At 49.3% G+C, this 19299-nt stretch overlaps 1 protein-coding gene across 4 annotated transcripts in view; it reads right to left on the reverse strand.

Moving 5' to 3' along the window:
• Positions 1–18500, reverse strand: part of sobpa (sine oculis binding protein homolog (Drosophila) a) — a 30070-nt gene extending 11570 nt beyond the window's left edge. For 3 of the 4 annotated variants that reach the window (XR_015106471.1, XM_086150494.1, XM_086150497.1), the window contains exons 1-5: positions 18155–18500; positions 8450–8573; positions 5350–5559; positions 1473–1624; positions 519–542 (exon numbers count right to left, since the gene is read on the reverse strand). Coding sequence is in view for 3 of the 4 variants with exons in the window: in XM_086150494.1 (XP_086006620.1) it covers positions 519–542; positions 1473–1624; positions 5350–5559; positions 8450–8573; positions 18155–18250 (606 nt within the window). In the remaining variant the exon portion in view is untranslated. The remainder of the gene's footprint in view (positions 1–518; positions 543–1472; positions 1625–5349; positions 5560–8449; positions 8574–18154) is intronic. The other variant, XM_086150495.1, reaches the window with a different exon arrangement.
• Between the last annotated feature and the right edge of the window lie 799 nt (positions 18501–19299).

A 19299-nucleotide genomic window follows, 5' to 3' on the forward strand; every position in this document is an offset into this window, starting at 1 on the left:
GCAGTGATGTCACGTTCGCGGCGACGCTGATTGATCTGCGGCGACGAGGCCGCCTTGTCAAGCGCCGCCCGTCAAACGCGCCGCAAACGGCATCCTCCGGAGGAAGAACCTGCTTCAAAAAGCTCGCTTTGGATCTGAGGTGACGTCGGGTTAGCTCCTGAGGCTGTCAGCCCACGCAGATTTCACCATGTCATACAACCCACACACACACACACACACACATCCAGGACTGGTGCCACGACAACATGCTAACGCTAACAGTGAAAAACGCTAAGGAGCTGCAGCGCCAGAGCAACATACAAAAGGCAGATACAGAGAGAGAGGAAGGTATTTCAATTGGAGATGGATGTTTTTTACAAACCCCACTCCCACTCCCACCCGTGCCCCCCACGACCCCCCACTCCTCCCACCCACCCCCACCCCGGACGGGTTCTGGTGCTCAGAAGGTGACGGTGTCTGGGTGGACAAACTGTTTTCAGGACAGACAAGCAGGAGAGGAAAAACAACGTCATACTCACGGCAAAACTCCTCACACATCCCAGCTTCAAGGAGACGGGTCCGACAGTCACCGGGGGGGTCGGGATGGGGGGAGGAGGAGGAGGAGGAGGAGGAGGAGGAGGGGGGTCAAACCAGGACAGAATATTAAGATCGACAGCTGCCGTTTTGTGCATCACGTCCACCTGATCTATGGATGTTCTCTAGAAAAAAGGACAAGCTGACCGGTTGCTAGGGGGTTGCTAGGGGGATGCTAGGGGGGACGGGGTCTGGTCTCCTACATCCTGGGTTCGAGTGAAACGGTAGGTTTTGACCTCCCCAAAAAAATCGGAGGATGACACAGGGATCCTGCCGGGACGCTAGGTTTAATCAAAACGGCGCTAGCTGCCATAAAGAGGAACCTTTGCCCGGGTGAAACATAAAAATAATATGATTTGTCGGTGTGAACGTCTTTGTAAGAGGAACTCGGAGGATGAAGAGGGTCCCGACGGGTGAACAGAACCACGTCTGATAAAAAAAAAAAAATTAAAATAAAAGGTGCGATGAGCCAAAGAGACCCTTAAGGCTGGAATTGCTAGCTCGATGGGAAGTGAGAGCCTAGTAGGAGTCAGAGAATGCTCAGCTAGCATGCTCAGCTAGCATGCTCAGCTAGCATCTTATCTTTGCTGCCTCTACTACATTGTGCCCATGAACAGGCACCGATGCTAACACTGCCAACTGACAGCTAGTTGCTAATATTGTACCCTGTTATTGCACTTGCAGCTGTCGGTATTAATGATAAGCTAGCTTTTGATAGAGGATGCTAGCACAGTTCCAGAAGCCAGGGCTCATTTTCTTCTTGAAGAATGGAAACCGGCGCAACCTTTACGTCATTCATCACATAGACCGCCAGCAGGACATCTAAGAAAAAAACATTTCCTCCAGGGCAGGGAAGGTTCCCAAAATCCTGCTGGCGACCAGCTGGGAGTCATCTTTACCTTGTTCCTCTTGAAGTAGGCCCTGCGGCAGGCGGCGAAGCACTTCTCGCTGCAGAAGCTCTTCAGCTCGCTCCCCATGGTCAGCGAGTAGCGCTTGACGCCCACCTTCTGGCACCAGGCGCACATGATCTGCATGCTGCCGGCGTCTTCATCTGGACAGGAGACAGGGAAAGATCTGGAGTGAAGCTCCGTCCCGGCTGAGCGCAGCAGGGCCGGTAAAGGGGCGGGGCTTAAACCAGACGCGGCGGATGTCAATCACAAGGTCGACCGTCGATCGCGTCGTGTCACTCACACCTGAAGACGGTTTGGAGTCTCCAAGGAACCTGCTGGCTGTTTAGGACCGTGGGAGGAAGACAGAGGACCAAGCCAGGAGAACATGAGGGGAATATGGAGGAGAACCAAGGAGAACGTGGAAAGAAATCACGGAGGAGAACCTGAAGAGAACCGAGCCAGGAGAACATGGCTGGAACGCATGGAGGAGAACATGGAGAGATGGATCTCTGGGAACCATCTAGCTTCCAGGTGACAGTCCTGACCACTGAACCATCACATGGTCACTCAGAGAGGCAAATGTTACATCGTGTGTGTGTGTGTGTGTGTGTGTGTGTGTGTGTTGGTAGGAGATCTCACAAACTGGCTGATGAGAGGAAAAAAAATCACTGCTGAGGCTGGAAGTGTTGTTGGGTGCTTTATTTTTTGGTAGGCCCTCACACACACACACACACACACACACACACACACACACACACACACCTTCCATTCAACCTCCATCTTTACTCCTATGACACCCCCTCCCCCACCCGCCGCCGCCACCGTCCTACTGTTAGCACTTTCAGCTGCGCTGGTGTGAAGGTGATGAAAACAAACACATAGCCATTAGTCTCTCTCTCTCACACACACACACACACACACACACACACACACACACGTCTGCAGCTGGACCAGACCGCGCACGGCGACCTCCTGCAGATCCTCTAACTTGGCTGCCCCCTAACGCAAGCCGTGCACCTTTCGGCGTCCCTGCACCGTCCGCCCCCGGCTCCATCTCAGCGATTATTCAGCCGCCCTTCTAAATGCCACCAGCCTCCACCATACCTGCACCTCCAAAGGTCCTCTGTCAGATTTTGCGGGGCGCATGAATAATTCAGCGTACGCCGGCGGGGGTGGAGGGCGGAGGGCGGTGTTGGCTGGTGTAGTGAGCTGGTGCCGGGCTTTAAGCGGGGGCCGCACCATCTGTTCCTCCCCCCCCCGCCGCCGCCGCCACCTAGGCAGGGCCGGTGGGGACTCCTCTTGGGCGATGCCAAGGCGGCCCCGCTCCCTCTCACCGGGGCGTAGCGACCTCCTGCGCCGCAGCAGACGCCGGGGATAATGAAGCGCCACGTCTGGCCCGGGAACACGGACGGCTCCTCCGAGAGCTGACGGCGGAGAGCTGACACTCGGGCAGGTGGAGGGAAAACAAACAAGGTGTGCAGCAGGCAGCGCGCTCATTAGCCGAGCGGCGACTCCTCCGGCGGCGGCAGGTTTCCTCGGCGCGGCCGGAGGTTTGACACTGTCAGTGCAGCGGAGGAAGGAGGACAACAGCTGCAGAAGCAGTTTCTAACATGTGTGTGTGTGTGTGTGTGTGTGTGTGTGTGTGTGTGTGTGTGTGTGTGAGAGAGAGACGGTAGCTCGGCTTGAGTCAACACGGCAGTGATTAGCAAAAATGCTAACGTTTACGTTTGCAAAGTTAAAAAGAAAACAATTGGAATATACAGGACTGTCTCAGAAAATTAGAATATTGTGATAAAGTTCTTTATCTTCTGTAATGTAATTAAAAAAAAAAACAATCACTTTTTTATGATATTCTAATATTATGAGATAGGGTTTTTGAGTTTTCTTAAGATGTAAGCCATAATCAGCCATATTCAAATAATAAAAGGCTTGCAGTATTTCGGTTGATTTGTAATGAATCCAGAATGTATGACATTTTTGTTTTTGTAATTTCATTACAGAAGATAAAGAACTTTATCACAATATTCTAATTTTCCGAGACAATCCTGTATACTGCTCGAAAAACTAAAGGGAACACTTAAACAACACAAGTCAGTCACACTGGTGTGAAATCAAAGTATCCACTTTGGGAGCAACACTGATTCATTTGGACTTGTTTTAAGGACATTACATCGACGTTGTGTGTTTTTACACTTTCATTTTGAGTGTGACTCCAAATCCAGACCTCCATGAGTTCATACATTCGATTTCCATTGATCATTTTTGTGTGATTTTGTGCAAAGAGCAAAGTATTTAATGAGAATATTTCATTCGTTCAAATCTAGGATGTGCTATTTTAGCGTGATTGTTGTAGCTCCTTGAGACCTTCTAGGATTATCCGTGTCTTCTAATGTTGCTCTGTTGCACTTATTTATTACGAGACTATTCACTCTCTCATCCACGTTTCATACAGACATCCAAGCATTCAACCTCTCCTTCGCGTTATATAAACGTAAAAACCATGAATACGTCAATGAAATACCGCCATTTCTGGACGGTACTTCTTTGCCACCCTTTAAACACTGCGGCTATGACAACGATGCGGCTAATTTATGGATTTTTGGGGGGCTGACGAGCTTCACGCCGTCAAAACATTTAGCCTCGTCACATCGGGCCGATGAAATTACCGTGAAATTCTGAGGCCTTTCAATTCCGACCACCAAGAAGACGATTTTAATGGATTTAGTGCGCAGGAGGAAGACGAGGATAGCGATCGGCTGGACTAAGTGGGGATAGAAAATGGATTGTGTTATTTATTATTTATCTTTTGCATCAGCCGGGTTACAGGCACTGTTCGGAAAAAATCTTTAACATATATACATGTATGACTCAGGAGAGCCCACAGCATCCTCAGAGATCCATCCCACAACTGTTGCCACCAAGAAGGCGGTTTAGGACAATCGAGGCAAAAACAAAAAGATTGAAAAACATTATTTTCAGCACAACCCTGAACACTTCAACCTCACATCCAGTACAGCGCAATGATCCCTTTTTTTATAATTTTCTTTTTTTTTTTTTTACTTTGTACTCTTTTTTCTACATATTTATCATTTTATTCCTCAAGTCGTTTCATTTTTTTTTAGATTTTATATACAAAAATATAAATAAATAATGATAATATATATGTATAAATATATATGCATGTATATATGTAAATAAATAAAATGATATAAATAAATAAATTTAAAAAATATATATGTTATTTATTTTAAAAAATATATATACTTTTATTTGTTTGTTTGTTTGTTTATTTATTTATTTTATTTTGATTTTTTTATTTGTTCTTATATTTTCTTCTGCCTTGTATCTCCAACCCAGAGATGCTGCTATCGTTTCAATGTTGTGCCGTGTCCTGCTTTTTAAGGTTGTTTTCATCTGTTTTTGTTTACACTGAACCTGAGAGCCGCTATGTCTAAATTTCGTTGCCCTCTGTATATTGACAATAAAAGTCTAGAATCCTTGAAAAGCAGTTCCATTATGTATTTGTGGGTTTTCCTGGTATGTATTTAATTACATGTTTCTGTGTAACATCTTTCTGTGTAAAGATCTCATGTTACAACATGGACACCTGCGGTTTGTAGACAAGAGCAGCCTGTTTATGTACACATATATTTATATCGTTATTTTTAGCTGCTCTGGTTTATATTCAGGAGCGCTCAATAGTCCGGGAAATACGGTACAAGCATTCACCCTCACGTCATATAAAACCATTCAATCCCTCTTTGTACATCCTGCTCTTACACATAATTAAGACATGTATATGTTGTATATGTTGTATATGTATATGTTGACATATATGTTGCGTTCCACGGGTAAATAAGGACTTCCTGTCATTCTTGCTCCCTACCTGCGGGGGGCTTGATAAGTGGCGGTGGGATCATGGGGGCGACGAGGGGCAGGCCGCCGTGCTCCTTGGCGCCGGGGGTGGAGGTGGACGGTGTGGAGGCGGGTTCTGCGACGCCATTCCTGGACGCCGCCGGAGCCTGGGAGCCATTGGCCCGGTCAGGGGAACCGTTGCCGCCCTCAGCCGGTGCCAGGGTTCTGGGCAGCAGGTTTTCTGAAAAATATAAAGGAAAAAAAAAAACGGATGAGATGGTGCTTATTAAATAAAGAGAAAAAAATAAAGAAAATAATCTAAAAACATCTACTAATAACAGCAGTCATAAATAAAAACAATGATATGAATGGCACAAAGTGTCCAGAAGGGGGCAGTATGACCAGCTGCATCGACCCAGTGGTCAACTGGGAGGGGGTAACAGCCAATCCTTGCTGGCGAGGGGCGGGACTTAAGCTTAACGGGTCAGCTGTCAATCACAGACATCCAACCATTCACACCTACGGACAATTTTGAGTCTCAAATGAACCTGCCGACTGTGTTTGGACTGTGAGGGGAAGTCAAAGAAGCTGGAAGGTACCCCAGGTAGAAGAAACCTGGAGGCTCCACCAGGAACCTTCTCGCAAGTGAGGCCACGCTGTTGAACTTCTTAACCTCTCTCTGGATGACATATCTAGGAAAAAAATAATAATAATAAGGAGCCGCGACATCTGCCGTTACGTTTCCAGATGACGCAGCTGGAAGCGTTTCGAAAGCTCAGCCGCAGTTGGACTGGGCAGGTCCACCTCATGGATCTACGTTCTCCAAGGATCACGTAGGATCAGTCTCCACAGATTATCTACTTTCCCTCTCATTTTTATTCATTTATAGATGTTGGATCCCTTCTAGGTTGGGATGCTACCCCATGTGGCCACCAGTTATTGTAGCTGTTATTTCATAATGTACGATATTTTTTCATCCTCTTGTGCACTCCTTATCTTTCACTTGTTACTTAAGACACTTTATAGTTTATTTGTATTTCTTATACTCCCTCTTTTTTTTTACTGTTTATACAATTTTCTACTATTATTTATTATTGTTATATTTTTCTTGTAACTCTGGCACAACAATTTCCTTCCGGATAAATAAAGTTGTCCTTATTCTTATTCTTATTCTTAATCTTAATTACCCTTCTGGGACAAATAAGAGTTCTCTCATTCTGATTCTGAAGTTCTCCAAGGTTTCGTATCCTCGTTCTCAAACGTTCACAGTTCATCTACGTCTTTCGGGAAACAAATGAGTTGTTTCCAACTGGTTGGCTCTTCACTGGGTAATATTTACGAACCAGTCCTAGCCACAAGCTAATGTAGCATTAGCCTACTTGCTACTAGCCTACTTACTTGCTGACGGACCGATCGGCTCAAGCCTGTTTAGTTTCCGCGTTCTCCTGTTCTGTTCCACCATCGAGGTTTGACGTTCTCACAGAGAGTCCAAGCGACCAAAACCTTCAAATAATTGTAGACCTCCTGTTGAGCCCAACGCCTGGACAAAGCTGCACACACACTTTCATTCACAAAATCCCCGGTAACCATAGTAATACAGCGTGACCTTTAGCTACTGTTTACGCAACGCCTTCGGAAAAAAAAGCCCTCCTGTGACAGCGGGCGCCAAGATGGAGGACAGAGACACATCGAGAATGAAAAAAATGAAACGGCGGCCGAGGAGGGAGGGGATGAACACGTGGGAGGACCAGATGGAAGGAGAAATAAAAACACTTTTCCCTCTGAGAGACACTGGAAATACAGTAGAACCTATAAATTTCACTCGTTCCGTTCGCGAACCAGATTGTTCGTTAAACGAATCGATTTTTCTCGTTGAAATGAACGTAAACCCCACCGATCCGTTCCCCCGGGGCCAAACACATGCTGTGTTGTTTTGAAACTTTTTTATGGGTATATTTGTGCCAAAAATACAGAGAGGAATTAGAGATAAGCTTAATTTTTGCTGTGTTTCTGCTGTTCTTTCTCTTCTTGCTAACACTTGTACTCGCCGTTTCCTTCGCTAAATCAGCAAAAATAAAGACTTCTCGCATATGATACCCTCGCTAACGCTAACGCTATCACTGTTTATCATTCATCCGAACTCATAATCACTTTTCCTGAACTTTGCTTCATTAACGTAGTCCCCCCTTTAGCCACATGAGCCGCCTTTAGCCAGTTTTCGTTCTTCAGCATTGCACACATGGTTGACTTCCCCGTATGGCAGTGCTTGGCGGGATCTGTAACACCGACGCCGCTCTCACGTTTAGCTGCTATTTCCTTCTTCAGATCGACTGTGATTCTTAACTTCTTCTTAACACCGCTAGCACTTTTGGGAGCCATAATGAGGGCTAGCTTGCTGAAAAAAAAGCACAAAACAAGCGTTATAACGGCAGGAAGCTACGATGAACGCAGAGAACCGCGCACGACTGCCGCTACGCTAAAACCTGGAAAAATCCCTTGAGTTTGTTTGTGTGCACGAGGCTTGTTTGCGTCTCGATTCCAAATTCGATTGTAAGCCTGTTTGTTTGCGATTAGAGGTGTTCAAAAGCCCAAGGGGCGGAGCCAATCCACAGGAAGGGGCGGGGCTTCATCTGGACGCACCAGCTAGCTGTCAATCATTCACCCTCTCACTCAAACCTGTGTACAATTTGGTCTTGGAGGAACCTGCTGATTTTTTTTTTTTTTCAAAAGACAGAGCAGGAGAACATGGGGTTTCCATGTTCAACCAGCACGTTTCCTTCCAAAACAACAAACCTGAACTTTGGTTGTTTATTTTGCTTCCTCTCCATGACGCCCTGTTTGTTTGTGTGTGTGTGTGTGTGTGTGTGTCACACTTCGGCTGCAGCCACACATCTCTCAGCCAAACCAGAGTTGCAGCTGCATCAATGTGTTGTGTTGTGTGTGTGTGTGTGTGTGTGGTGTCATAGTGTCTGGAAACACCAACTGAATGTGTATTTTCTGGAATAAGAGACAAGAATGTTGGACTTAGATCAGACAGTTTCTGTTTCTTCGGTGAAACAGAAACAAACAGACGTCGCAAACAGCGCTCGGACCATCCGGAACGTGAACGTTCACCCCGGCTATCTCCGTACCTTTGAGGACGGAGATGTGCTGCGGCGTCTCTCCGATGTCCAGGCCGTCGGCGGCGTCCCTCAGCTCCACCTTGTCGTAACCGTACCAGCCCAGCAGCTCGTTCATGGTGTTCTCGGCGAAGCTCTGCGGCGCAAAGACAAGGAACGGAGACGCGAGTGAGAACCCACCAGGGAGGAACCAGGAGAGGAACATTCCAGGACCTGGATTGGTTGGACCTATCAGCTGTCAATCAAAGAGCCGGCCACATGTAAAGACATTCAACCATTCACACCTCATTTTGAGTGAACTTCCCGACTGTTTTTTGGGACTCTTAACGGACTCTTTTTGGACTCTCAACTAGCTAGCCGGCAATTTCCGTTTCATATCTGTCCAAAAATTTCTTCGCACTTTGGCACACAATACGGATCAATAATAATGTTCTGCGGCCCGAAGTGAGCAGCTCAGTATGTGCCGTCGTTCCGGCTGATCTTCTCAGCTCCAATCCAGCTGCTCGTGTTCCGCCGGTGTTTGTTTTATCTTCGGTATTTCTGCGATGATTTGTTGAGAAATAGCCCGGGGAGTGAATCAGTTAATTCTCCTTAATGGAGAAACAGCCTCCGGCTAACAGCTGAACATCAGCGCCAACGTTATGGAGGCCGTTCGCCAAATGCAAAATATACCTTCAACCTCCAAATTAACCGGATATTTATCCCGGAGGTAAGAAGCATCTTTATCTCGGGAAAAATGCCGCTCTTTCTCCGCCGAGTCAACTGATTGTGTTTTCATTGGCGTGGAATTTGATCAATCGCCCTCCTGGAGACAATCATCTCCATCCCCTCAGACATTTCCACGGTTCCTGTGACGGATTTCTGCCCCGTTGGGTTTCTGAGGGACGACCGTTTAAACCTGTTTCAATTTCAGCCGCCTTGTTCAAATACTTCCATGTACAAATGATGTCGTTTTCATTGGAGACACTAGAAACGCTACAGTGAGCATGCCGGGCCAGAAGGTGGCACCTTGTTTTTGGCGCTGAGGAATGCAAGATGAAGTACTCCAGAGTACTCCAGAGTACTGTCATTGCTCTAATTGTCCATCCAGCTGTGTAGACACAGTTATTGTTCCATAAAGTGAGGAGCACAAGCTGCGCCCTGAAGTACTCTAGAGCCTCTCATTTTTGTTATGGTCTACGTCCTGGTCAATAGAGTGAGGAACATGGGCGGTACTCTGGCTTCTTGTCGAAATCTTCCTGCACTTGAGTTTCTGAAGAAACTCAAGACAACATTTCCCCATGACCTGGATGACTAAAAACCTCCACAGACACGGTACTCGGGAGTACTTTGGAGTCCCCCTCTGTTGTTATTGTCTACTTCCTGATCAATAGAGTGAGGAAAATGGGCAGTACTCTTGTCTTCCCACCTGCACATCCACGGGCACTTCCTGTTCAAGAAAGTGCGGCGCATGAGAAGTACTCTGGAGTCAGACATTGTTGTTATGGTCTACTTCCTGATCAATAGAGGCAGGAACACAACCAGTACTCTGGAGTACTTTGGAGACAAATGAAGTACTCTGGAGTACTCTGGAGTTGGTCAGTGTTGTTACTGTCTACCCATCCTGGTGTGCATAGAGAACCTCCCTGATCAATAGAGTGAGGAACATGTGCAGTACTCCTGAGTGCTCTGGAATACTCTGGAGTACTTAAGAGTCCGGCATTGTTGTTATGGTCCACCCATCCACACATAGGTAGACACTTCCTTTTCAATTAAGTGAGGAGCATGAGAAGTACTCTGGAGTCGCCCATTGTTGTCATGGTCTACTTCCTGATCAATAGAGAGAGGAACACGGGCAGAACTCTCGTGTACTTTGGAGACAAAAGCAGTACTCTGGAATTGGTCTACCCATCCTGAGGTGCACAGAGACCCTTCCTGATCAATACAGTGAGGAACAAGGGCAGCACTCCTGAATACTCTGGAGTACTCCGGAGTCCGCTATTGTTGTTATGGTCTACTTCCTGTCCTGATCAATAGAGTGAGGGACATGGGCAGTACTCCTGAGTACTTTGGAGTACTCCCGAGTCCGCTCTTGTTGTTATGACCTACTTTCTGATGAATAGAGGGAGTAACACGGGCAATGGAGTACTTTGGAGTACTCTGAAGCAAGAGAAGCGCTCTAGAGTAGGGGTTCCCAACCCATGGATCACTCGATCGTTCTTGGTACAAATTCTAGATTCTTTGTTAGACATTCCGGATCTTATTTTGATCTTAAACGTTTGGATCTTAAAGGACTGTTTCCGTCTTCGCCCTACTGCCGCACTTAACTCAGTCGCGCCATTTCAATCGTCAGCTACCACAAGCTAGCCCTTGAAAAAAAGGAGCCAGAAATAAAATTTGCTGCAGAGCTCGGGAGGAGCAAATGATGAGACCGCAGAAACGTTGCAGACTGCCAGCAAAAAGAAAGCAGCATTTAACAAGACTATGGAGTAGACTGGATATATACGTAACAAAATCGGAGTCTCACTATCTCCCATCACTCCCAGATGGAACCGTCAAGTTGCGGGGAAACAAGCTCAGGGCTCCCATCGACGACAGCAACAATAGCGCTTTCAACTTGCAAAATACATATTTTATTGCCTGTTTATATATTGTACAGTTATTTTATTGCCTATCTGTATATTTTATACATATTGTCTATTTTGTACAGTTTTATATTTGTATTGTCCAGGACTACAGATGGAAATTAGCTATGAGCTACAATCTGGTACAAACATCTCTGCCTCTGTGCTTAATGTAATTGTAAGAACAAGAATAATAAGAATAAGAACAACTTAATATATCCCGAAGGAAATTGTTGTGCCAGAGTTTCAAGTAAAACATAACATAATAGATAATAGTAGGAAGGAGGAGAATAAGAAATACAATAAAATATAGTGTCAAAGTTAAGGCTATCAAGTGTTTTAAGGTCTTATGTTTTAAGGTACACTGTCCTAATAAACTTCTAAACAAACAAACAGACTCGACATTATACCGAATCGATATTATAGTGCAATAATTTGAACCCCTGCGCCTCTAACCCGTCCGCAGAAACATTTTAATGCATAAAACTGGTGCAAAAAACATTGGGCACCGCTGCTCTGGAGTATTCGCCATTGTTGATCTGGTCTACCCGCCCGAAAGACAGGGAAAATGCAGCCTCGCTTGCATTTTCCCGTCTCAACGGCGACTGAGACGGAGGCGTTTCCAAGTCTTTCCACTTCTGGAGCCCGTTTCAGTTGGCCCGTGCAGACGGACAGCGGAAACACATCGAAAGTTTCCCTCCGGAAACACTTTGAGCTGCGCTTTCAGCTTGGAGCTGCAGCCAATCAGTTTCCCCCCCCGAGCTTGAAAACCCCACCTGACCAACAGAGACCATCCACTGAAAACAGACACGGTAACTAAACAGTTATTAGGATGAAATTGAACACAACCTCAGGAATCTGCGTTCACATTGTACACAGAGGTACAAGTACAGCGCTAAAAGTAGACACGACACCTCTGGGTTGAGAAAACACCACTTTCAAAGCGCTGCCGGATGCAATTCAGCCGTTCCATTACCGTAAATTTACATTTTCCTCCATTTTCGCGGAGAGCGGCACGGCGTCCTGCCGTGCACGCCGTTAACGCAGATGTATGAAAATGCATGCGGTGCCTAAATCAGAATGGTAACCTTGCAGATGTCGCACATTTGCAAGGTTTTCAAACCGAAAACGCCGCCGGCTGCCGGAAGGCGGCGCCATGAGCGGGTCAGTTCGCTTACCGGACGGACGGGAACGCCGCTACGTGGCGGCGCGACGGGATGGTTGTTGTTTTCCTTAATTATCTGCCGGTTTACGCCCGTAGCCCAGTTTTGGGCCAATTTATCTGCAGGTATGTGACATAACTGTCAATTAGCGCTCGGCAACAGCTTGTTCAGCGCTATCGCCGCCTCGCAGAGACGCCGCATGGCGCGTTCTGCACCGTCTGCCCGGCGCTCCGCCTCGTCCCGGCCAGCCGGAGAACTTCATTAGCGTCAAACTGACAGGACGCAGGTCGGCTCGCTGGTTTTACAGCCGTTCGCTTCTCGCCGGGTAAATTATCTCCTCGCAGCCGTCGCCGCTCCGGGCGACGCCAAGCGCTTAAATGTCAATTACGGGAAAAATAAAAAAGGATCTCGTGGCTGGCGTCAAAGTGGCGAGGAGCCAGTCGGCGTACTCGACTCTCAGCTGATTTGTAAGGTAAAGGCAGGCTCTCGCTGAGCAGCGGCGGCGGGCAGCATGTGCAGAGCAGCCCGCCGCCGCCGCTTCGCTCTCCCTGCAAACAGGAAGTCTGGCTCGAGACGGAGGAAACACCAGATTTTAAATATCCCACTCGCAGCTGTGGCCTCGTGTGTCTGGAGAGGAGCTTTTTTTTTCGGGCCATGTGGACTTTCAACGTCTGCGCCGGAGGTCGGCCTCCAGCCACCCACCGCCTGATGTTTCCTACTTCTTCTTCTGCCACGCCGATCCACATCAAGCCCAGGTTCTCTTCCAGGACACCTGGAACCCCCGGCCCACATGTATCAACCATGACATCACTCCCGTGGAAGCCACCTATGAAGCCGGAGGCAGGCCTGCAGGAAGAAAAATCACGTTTTGTTTTTTATCGCGGGGCTAAACGTAGGAGAGAGGCTTGCGAGGAGGCTCCGGTGGCCTGAGAGCCGAGTTGGCATGGCAACCCCCGTTGCTTTGGAAGCCGCTGTTGTTCCCCTCCGTGGTGTCCGCAGTCATTATTTCCCCCTCCGTTTCTAGTTTCGTGACACCATCAGGCTAGAGCTGACTGACACACCTTATTTCGGCTGGATCAGCCTAGCCTAGCCTAGCCTAGCCTAGCCTAGCCTAGGCACTCCACTGCAGAGTGGTGCAATTTTCTGTTCCAGCACCGAAGGAACCAGGAAAAACCCCGCCCACAGAGTTTCGATTGACACCAGAACCCGCTCCCGCCACAGCGCCCCCTACTGGACACCTTGGGAGTTGCAGCCAGTCCCCTCCTTTTGACCTTGGAAACCCCAAGATAACCTCTACACAAACCCTCCATGAAACCAGGCGGACTATGGAGGCACGTTGGCTGTTGGGGGCGGCGTTCCGCCATCCTGACATGAGGCGGATTAGCTTAGCATTTTTTGCAACAGTTGGATATTAATCTCCGACGGGTTCGTTTTTGTTTCGAGTCCTCCTTCCGGCAGGTGTGAGATGAGGGTTTCTCCGGAGTGAATCGGCGCAGCTGCAAAACCCCACAGCATCTGAGAGCGTCTCTGAACCCACACCCCCATCCACACCCACACACCCACCCCACCCTCCTGTCCCCTGTGTCACCCCGCTACTCGGAGAAACTGTGGGTATTATTAAGAGTGGAATCTAATCCCGCCTGGCAGCTCATCAAAGCGGCTCTGTCGGCTCCAGGGAGAGCCGAGGAAGAGGAGGCAGCTATAGATGCCTTTACGTTACAGCCGATCTCTTCATCTGGAGGGGGTGAACAGCTGGGGGGGGGGGGGTTTGCCCCGCAACTTAACATGCTAAACGGAGGACGAGGCCACGTGACGGTCGTCTATCAACCCGCTGTTTCCCTGGGATCGAGGAGCTGTCAATCACGAGATGTCACACCTCCGCTTCCACCATCCATTCTGCAGAGACCCCACGACAGATGAAGTCATTAGCGATCGCGCGTTCTGGTTGAAAACCTTCTGCGCAGTGATGGATTGCCCTGGAATCCGAACCCACACACACACACACACACACACACACACACACCGCTACCACCCACCATGACCACCCTCGACCTCTGATCCCGTCCCCACTCAGGAGGTGACGGACTGAGATAGTCCCTGAAGGCTTGTTCCTGTCGCGCTGAGAGTTTTTGATTGACAAGGCGACTTTCGCAAAGAAGAGATTTTTGTTCAGGCGCCAAAAAAAGAAAAATTTAAATGGGGGCGGCTCGCTGGATGAGGATCAGCCAAAACACCCTGTCGTCAATATGCTAACAAGTGCTAACAAGGTAAAAATACACCTGCAACGTCAGTCATTCCAAACAGACTAGCATGCTAAAGTTAGCATTCCCCCCTCGCGCCGGATACATGCTGACCGAACTGCACGGTCAGTTATGAGGGTCTCCACGGCAACCGGGATGTGTCTGGCGGTACAAGGCGGCGGCCGGCCCCAAACACCGGAGCTTCTCGGTCAGCATTAGCGCATGGAGGTCGTCAGAGGGCAAAGGAGACGAGCGACGACGCTGTTTTAAATCCTGGTTCTGCACATGGCGACCCCCCCCCCCACACACACACACACACACACACAACCGACCACGAACCCAACACCTCATCGGTGGAAACCGGAGCTCGCCGCTGAAGGCCGTGATAAAATTCCTCAATCCACGTGCCAAGTTTCCCCTCTCCTGATCCCTCCACCTCCTCCTTTTCCACTCCCTCGCTCTCTTCCTCTCCCTCTCCTCCGCTCGCGCTTCCCTCGCCTTTCCTCGACATCCGATCCGGCTTCGCCGCTCGGGTTGCAGTTTTTTTTTTTTGTTGTTTTTTTTTTTTTTTTTGCAGCTCCTCCAGCCGGGGGCTGCGTACATTCCTACCCCGGCCTCCTCCGTGCCCCTCTCCACCTTCGCTCCACCTCCTCCCTTGAGTGGCGGCCAGGACTCGCTCTGCAGCGCCGCACATGAAGGGAAACACTGCCGGACTGTTCCTCGGACGGGGCCCGGCCCCTCACAGGAGCGCATTGTGCATCCGTGTTTTTATTCCGTGCCTCGGGCTCAGAACGTGCAGGATGAAAGAGGCCGGGGACACATACATACCGGGGCGTGTGTGTGCTCGTGTGTGTGTGTGTGTGTGTGTGTGGTTCCACGGTGCGTTTAAAAAAATTAAAAACAGGAAAACTTTATAGAACCTGCAGGTATAATGCACATTCGTGCAAAAAAGCTGCAGGTTAGCCTCACTGTAAAAATCGAGGCGGCACATTATCTGTGTGTGTGTGTGTGTGTGTGTGTGTGGTTCGACGGTGCACATAAAAATAAAGTTCAACTTCATAGAACCTGCAGGTGAAACACACATTCGTACAAAAAAGCTGCAGGTCAGGTTCAGCCTCACTGTAAAAATCAAAGCGGCACATTGTGTGTGTGTGTGTGTGTGTGTGTGTGTGTGTGTGTGTGTGTGTGGTTCCACGGTGCATACAAAAAATTAAAAAAGTCCCAATTTTATAGAATCTGCAGGTGAAACACACATTCGTACAAAAAAGCTGCAGGTCAGGTTCAGCCTCACTTTAAAAATCGAAGCGGCACATTGTGTGTGTGTGTGTGTGTGTGTGTGTGTGTGTGTGTGTGTGTGTGTGTGTGGTTCCACGGTGCATACAAAAAATTTTAAAAAGTCCCAATTTTATAGAATCTGCAGGTGAAATACACAGTTGTGAAAAAAGCTGTAGGTCAGGTTCAGCCTCACTTTAAAAATCGAAGCGGCACATTGTGTGTGTGTGTGTGTGTGTGTGTGTGTGTGTGTGCGTGTGTGTGTGTGTGTGTGTGTGTGTGTGGTTCGACGGTGCATTTAAAAAAAAGTACAACTTTATAGAACCTGCAGGTGAAACACACATTCGTACAAAAAAGCTGCAGGTCAGGTTCAGCCTCACTGTAAAAATCAAAGCAGCACATTGTGTTTGTGGATGTGTGTGTGTATGTGTGTGTGTGTGTGTGTGTGTGTGTGTGTATGTGTGCGCGCACGTGTGTGATGAAATCCAAGGCTGCACGGCAGCAGACGATCAAACTTGGTTTGTTTTGACACCGTAACCACATAAATCAGTAAATCCCCCCACCCGTTATCGACACAGTGGATTTTTTTCATGTGTGAGTGTGTGTGTGTGTGTGTGTGTGTGGGGAGGTGGGGGGGGTCTAAGTTTTGTGATGACGCCTCCAAACATCTCCACGCTCCACATCTCCACCCAAGACCTGCAGCTGGAGGGACACACACACACACACACGGAAAATAAGATGCTGCTGCAGACATGGGTGGGTGCCAGAGGACCCCCCCAAGACCCCCCACACCCGCCACCATCCACAAGGAGGAAATCGGGTCGGGGCGTGGAATAAATCATGGGGCTAAATGATGCTGTGAAAACACACACACACACACACACACACACACACACACACACACGCACACACACACACTTTAAATGCCCCACAGAGACTAAATCAAGTGGCTTCCAGGGAAATAATCAATTCTCTCTGTGAGAAGACGCTGCCCCCCCCACCCTTACCCCCATACACACACACACACACACACACACACACACACACACACACACACACACACACGCACACACATCAGCGGGATGGCTTAACTGAGCTTGACAGATCTATTTAATTTTTATCGTGTTTCTGATTTAACCCCCACCCCACTAACACACACACACACACATACACACACACACACGCGGGGAGTGGGGGGGGGGGTGAGACCCAACTAAGTAACACAATGATTAAAAAAAAAAACGCAGTTCAGCTGATGATGCGGCTCCACGATCTCCCACGGACCGCGTTTTCACCCCCACGGAGGAAATGCCCTCCTTTACCCGTCCGGGTTTTCTTTTATTTCACACACACACACACACACACACACACACACACACACACAATGGCTTTATACCGGGGTTGTTTCAGGACTCGGTAGGGAGCCGGTGCACACACACACGCACCCAGGGACACGCACACACACACTTCCACGACATTCATAATAATAGTGTTAATCTTCCATCACGTATTATTGTCGCGAGTAACTGCGCCGGTTACACGCGTGCGACCGGGTGCACGCGACTCCCGGTGCCGAACGTGTCCAAACAATGAGGAGGTAGGAGACAAAGCGCGCGCGCAGTGCCCGCCGGTAAATGCACACACGCACACACACACACACACACACAAACACACACACTTTGTGTTTCTCCTGCACAATTGACGGCGTGGATCCGGGCGTCACGCCGGCCACGGAAGCCCACGGACACGGGCGGTGCAAGATGGGGGGGTACAGTAAGATCCAGCGGTGTGTGAGTGTATGTGTGTGTGTGCGTGGTGTGTGTGTGTGTGTGTGTGTGTGTGTGTGTGTGTGTGTGTGTATGTGTGTGTGTGTGTGTTGGGGGGTGCAATGTGCTCTGGTGGAGCGCGTAAGGAAGACAGACGCACATCTGGAACACACGCCTCTGGGCAGCTTGGGAACACACACACACACACACACACAAACACACGCATGCATGCATGCATGCACACCGTGGGTAGACCCGCTCCAAAAACGCGGACACACACACACACATACATACACACGCACACACGCGTCCGCTCGGTGTGATGGACGAGTGTCCCCCCTATTGATCTCTCCCGTTCGTGCACCGTCCACGACGCCTTCACTGACGCGCGGGATTTTCCGTTCCCCCTTCGGCGCGTTTCCCCTCCACGCCGGTGCCGCATCCTCCCCCACCCCTCCACTGACAAAAGAACTTGCGTGGAATCAAGTACTCCTTGCGTGCGTGGAACCGCTTCCACCGGAGAGGGTGGCGGAAGACGTGTAGGGAGGGAAGAAGGGAGGGAGGAGGGGGACGATGTGCCTGCGCATATACAGACGTGCACAACCGGTCCACGCGTAATCACATTCAGCCGGACCCCCTCCCACGCACACGCACCGTGCACCCCCCCCTTTACCTTCATCTCTTCATTTATCTCCCTCTTCACCGGGTGAGCTGGTTTCCGGCTCCTCTTGCTTTCCGGCGGTCTGCCCTCTTTTTCCATCTCTGCCATGTTTCCTCTCTGATACTTCTGTCAATATTTGCGGTGGAGGGGGAAGCCGGAGGAGCGGAGGGGGAAGCCGGAGGAGAAGAAGGAGGAGGAGGAGGGGGGTGTTTACAGTCTCCAGGCGGCGGGCGTCTCGCAGCGTCTCAGCGCGCCGTCTGGCGCCGGCGATGCCGCCGTGGGGCCGCGGTGCCCGGCGCAGTCAGCCATCTTTCCTCCCGTGCCCGTGCGCGGTCCGTGCGCCAGTGGCGAGCCGCCTCTGTCCTCCGAGTCAAAGGAGAGCTGGCGTGGGGGGGGGGGGGGGGGGGGGGAGTGGGAGTGGGAGTAGGGGGTTGGGGGTGGAGGTGTGGGGTGCAGACAGGGGGAGGGGCGTCCGCTGAAACATTATATGACGCGCCGCCGCTGCTCGCTTTCCCCCTAACAGGTGCCCGCACGCACGTACGTGCACGCGTAGTGTTTATAGTGGGTGTTTGCTCCCGCGATATCGTTGGAAAAGTGCGCGGGGTGACGCCTGTGCACGTCACCCTTGCGTGCCTTGCTCAAAGTGCGCGCGGAGCTTTTGTTTTCGTTTTTGTTTTTGTTTTTGTTTTCCATCAACCCACGCACGCCCTCCCAGGTGTCACCTGCTTTTCCGGTTCCGGTTTCCGTAACCCGCGAGCGCGTGGAATCCCGAGTGTAGTGACGTCAGCAGGGTGGCGTGAACGCACCTGCTTGTCTTTTGAGGTAATAAAGGAAAATTAATGTAAATTAATCGAAATTATGAATTATCGAGGAAAAAAACACAACGGTAGGGAGAAAGCAGGTAACTTTTTATCGATCAATATATTGATGACACAACACTTGACAATGGCTAATTAAGCTATTGATAGACTGAACACGTCTATCACAGCTGTCAATCAAAATAATCCTTCACATCCCATAATATCTTGGTTTCACTCTGATATTCGGACCGTTAAGGCTTAATCTACACGGATCCTGTGGTGGTGTATCCACTCGTGTCTGCTCCACGCCGGAAACACACACGCACAAAATCCATAGTTCATTGACGTCTTTGTTGC

Source organism: Fistularia commersonii, chromosome 8 (genome assembly GCF_037954325.1).
Source record: "Fistularia commersonii isolate RoL2024-O1a breed Wild chromosome 8, RoL_Fcom_v1.0, whole genome shotgun sequence".
Taxonomy (NCBI): Eukaryota; Metazoa; Chordata; class Actinopteri; order Syngnathiformes; family Fistulariidae; genus Fistularia; species Fistularia commersonii.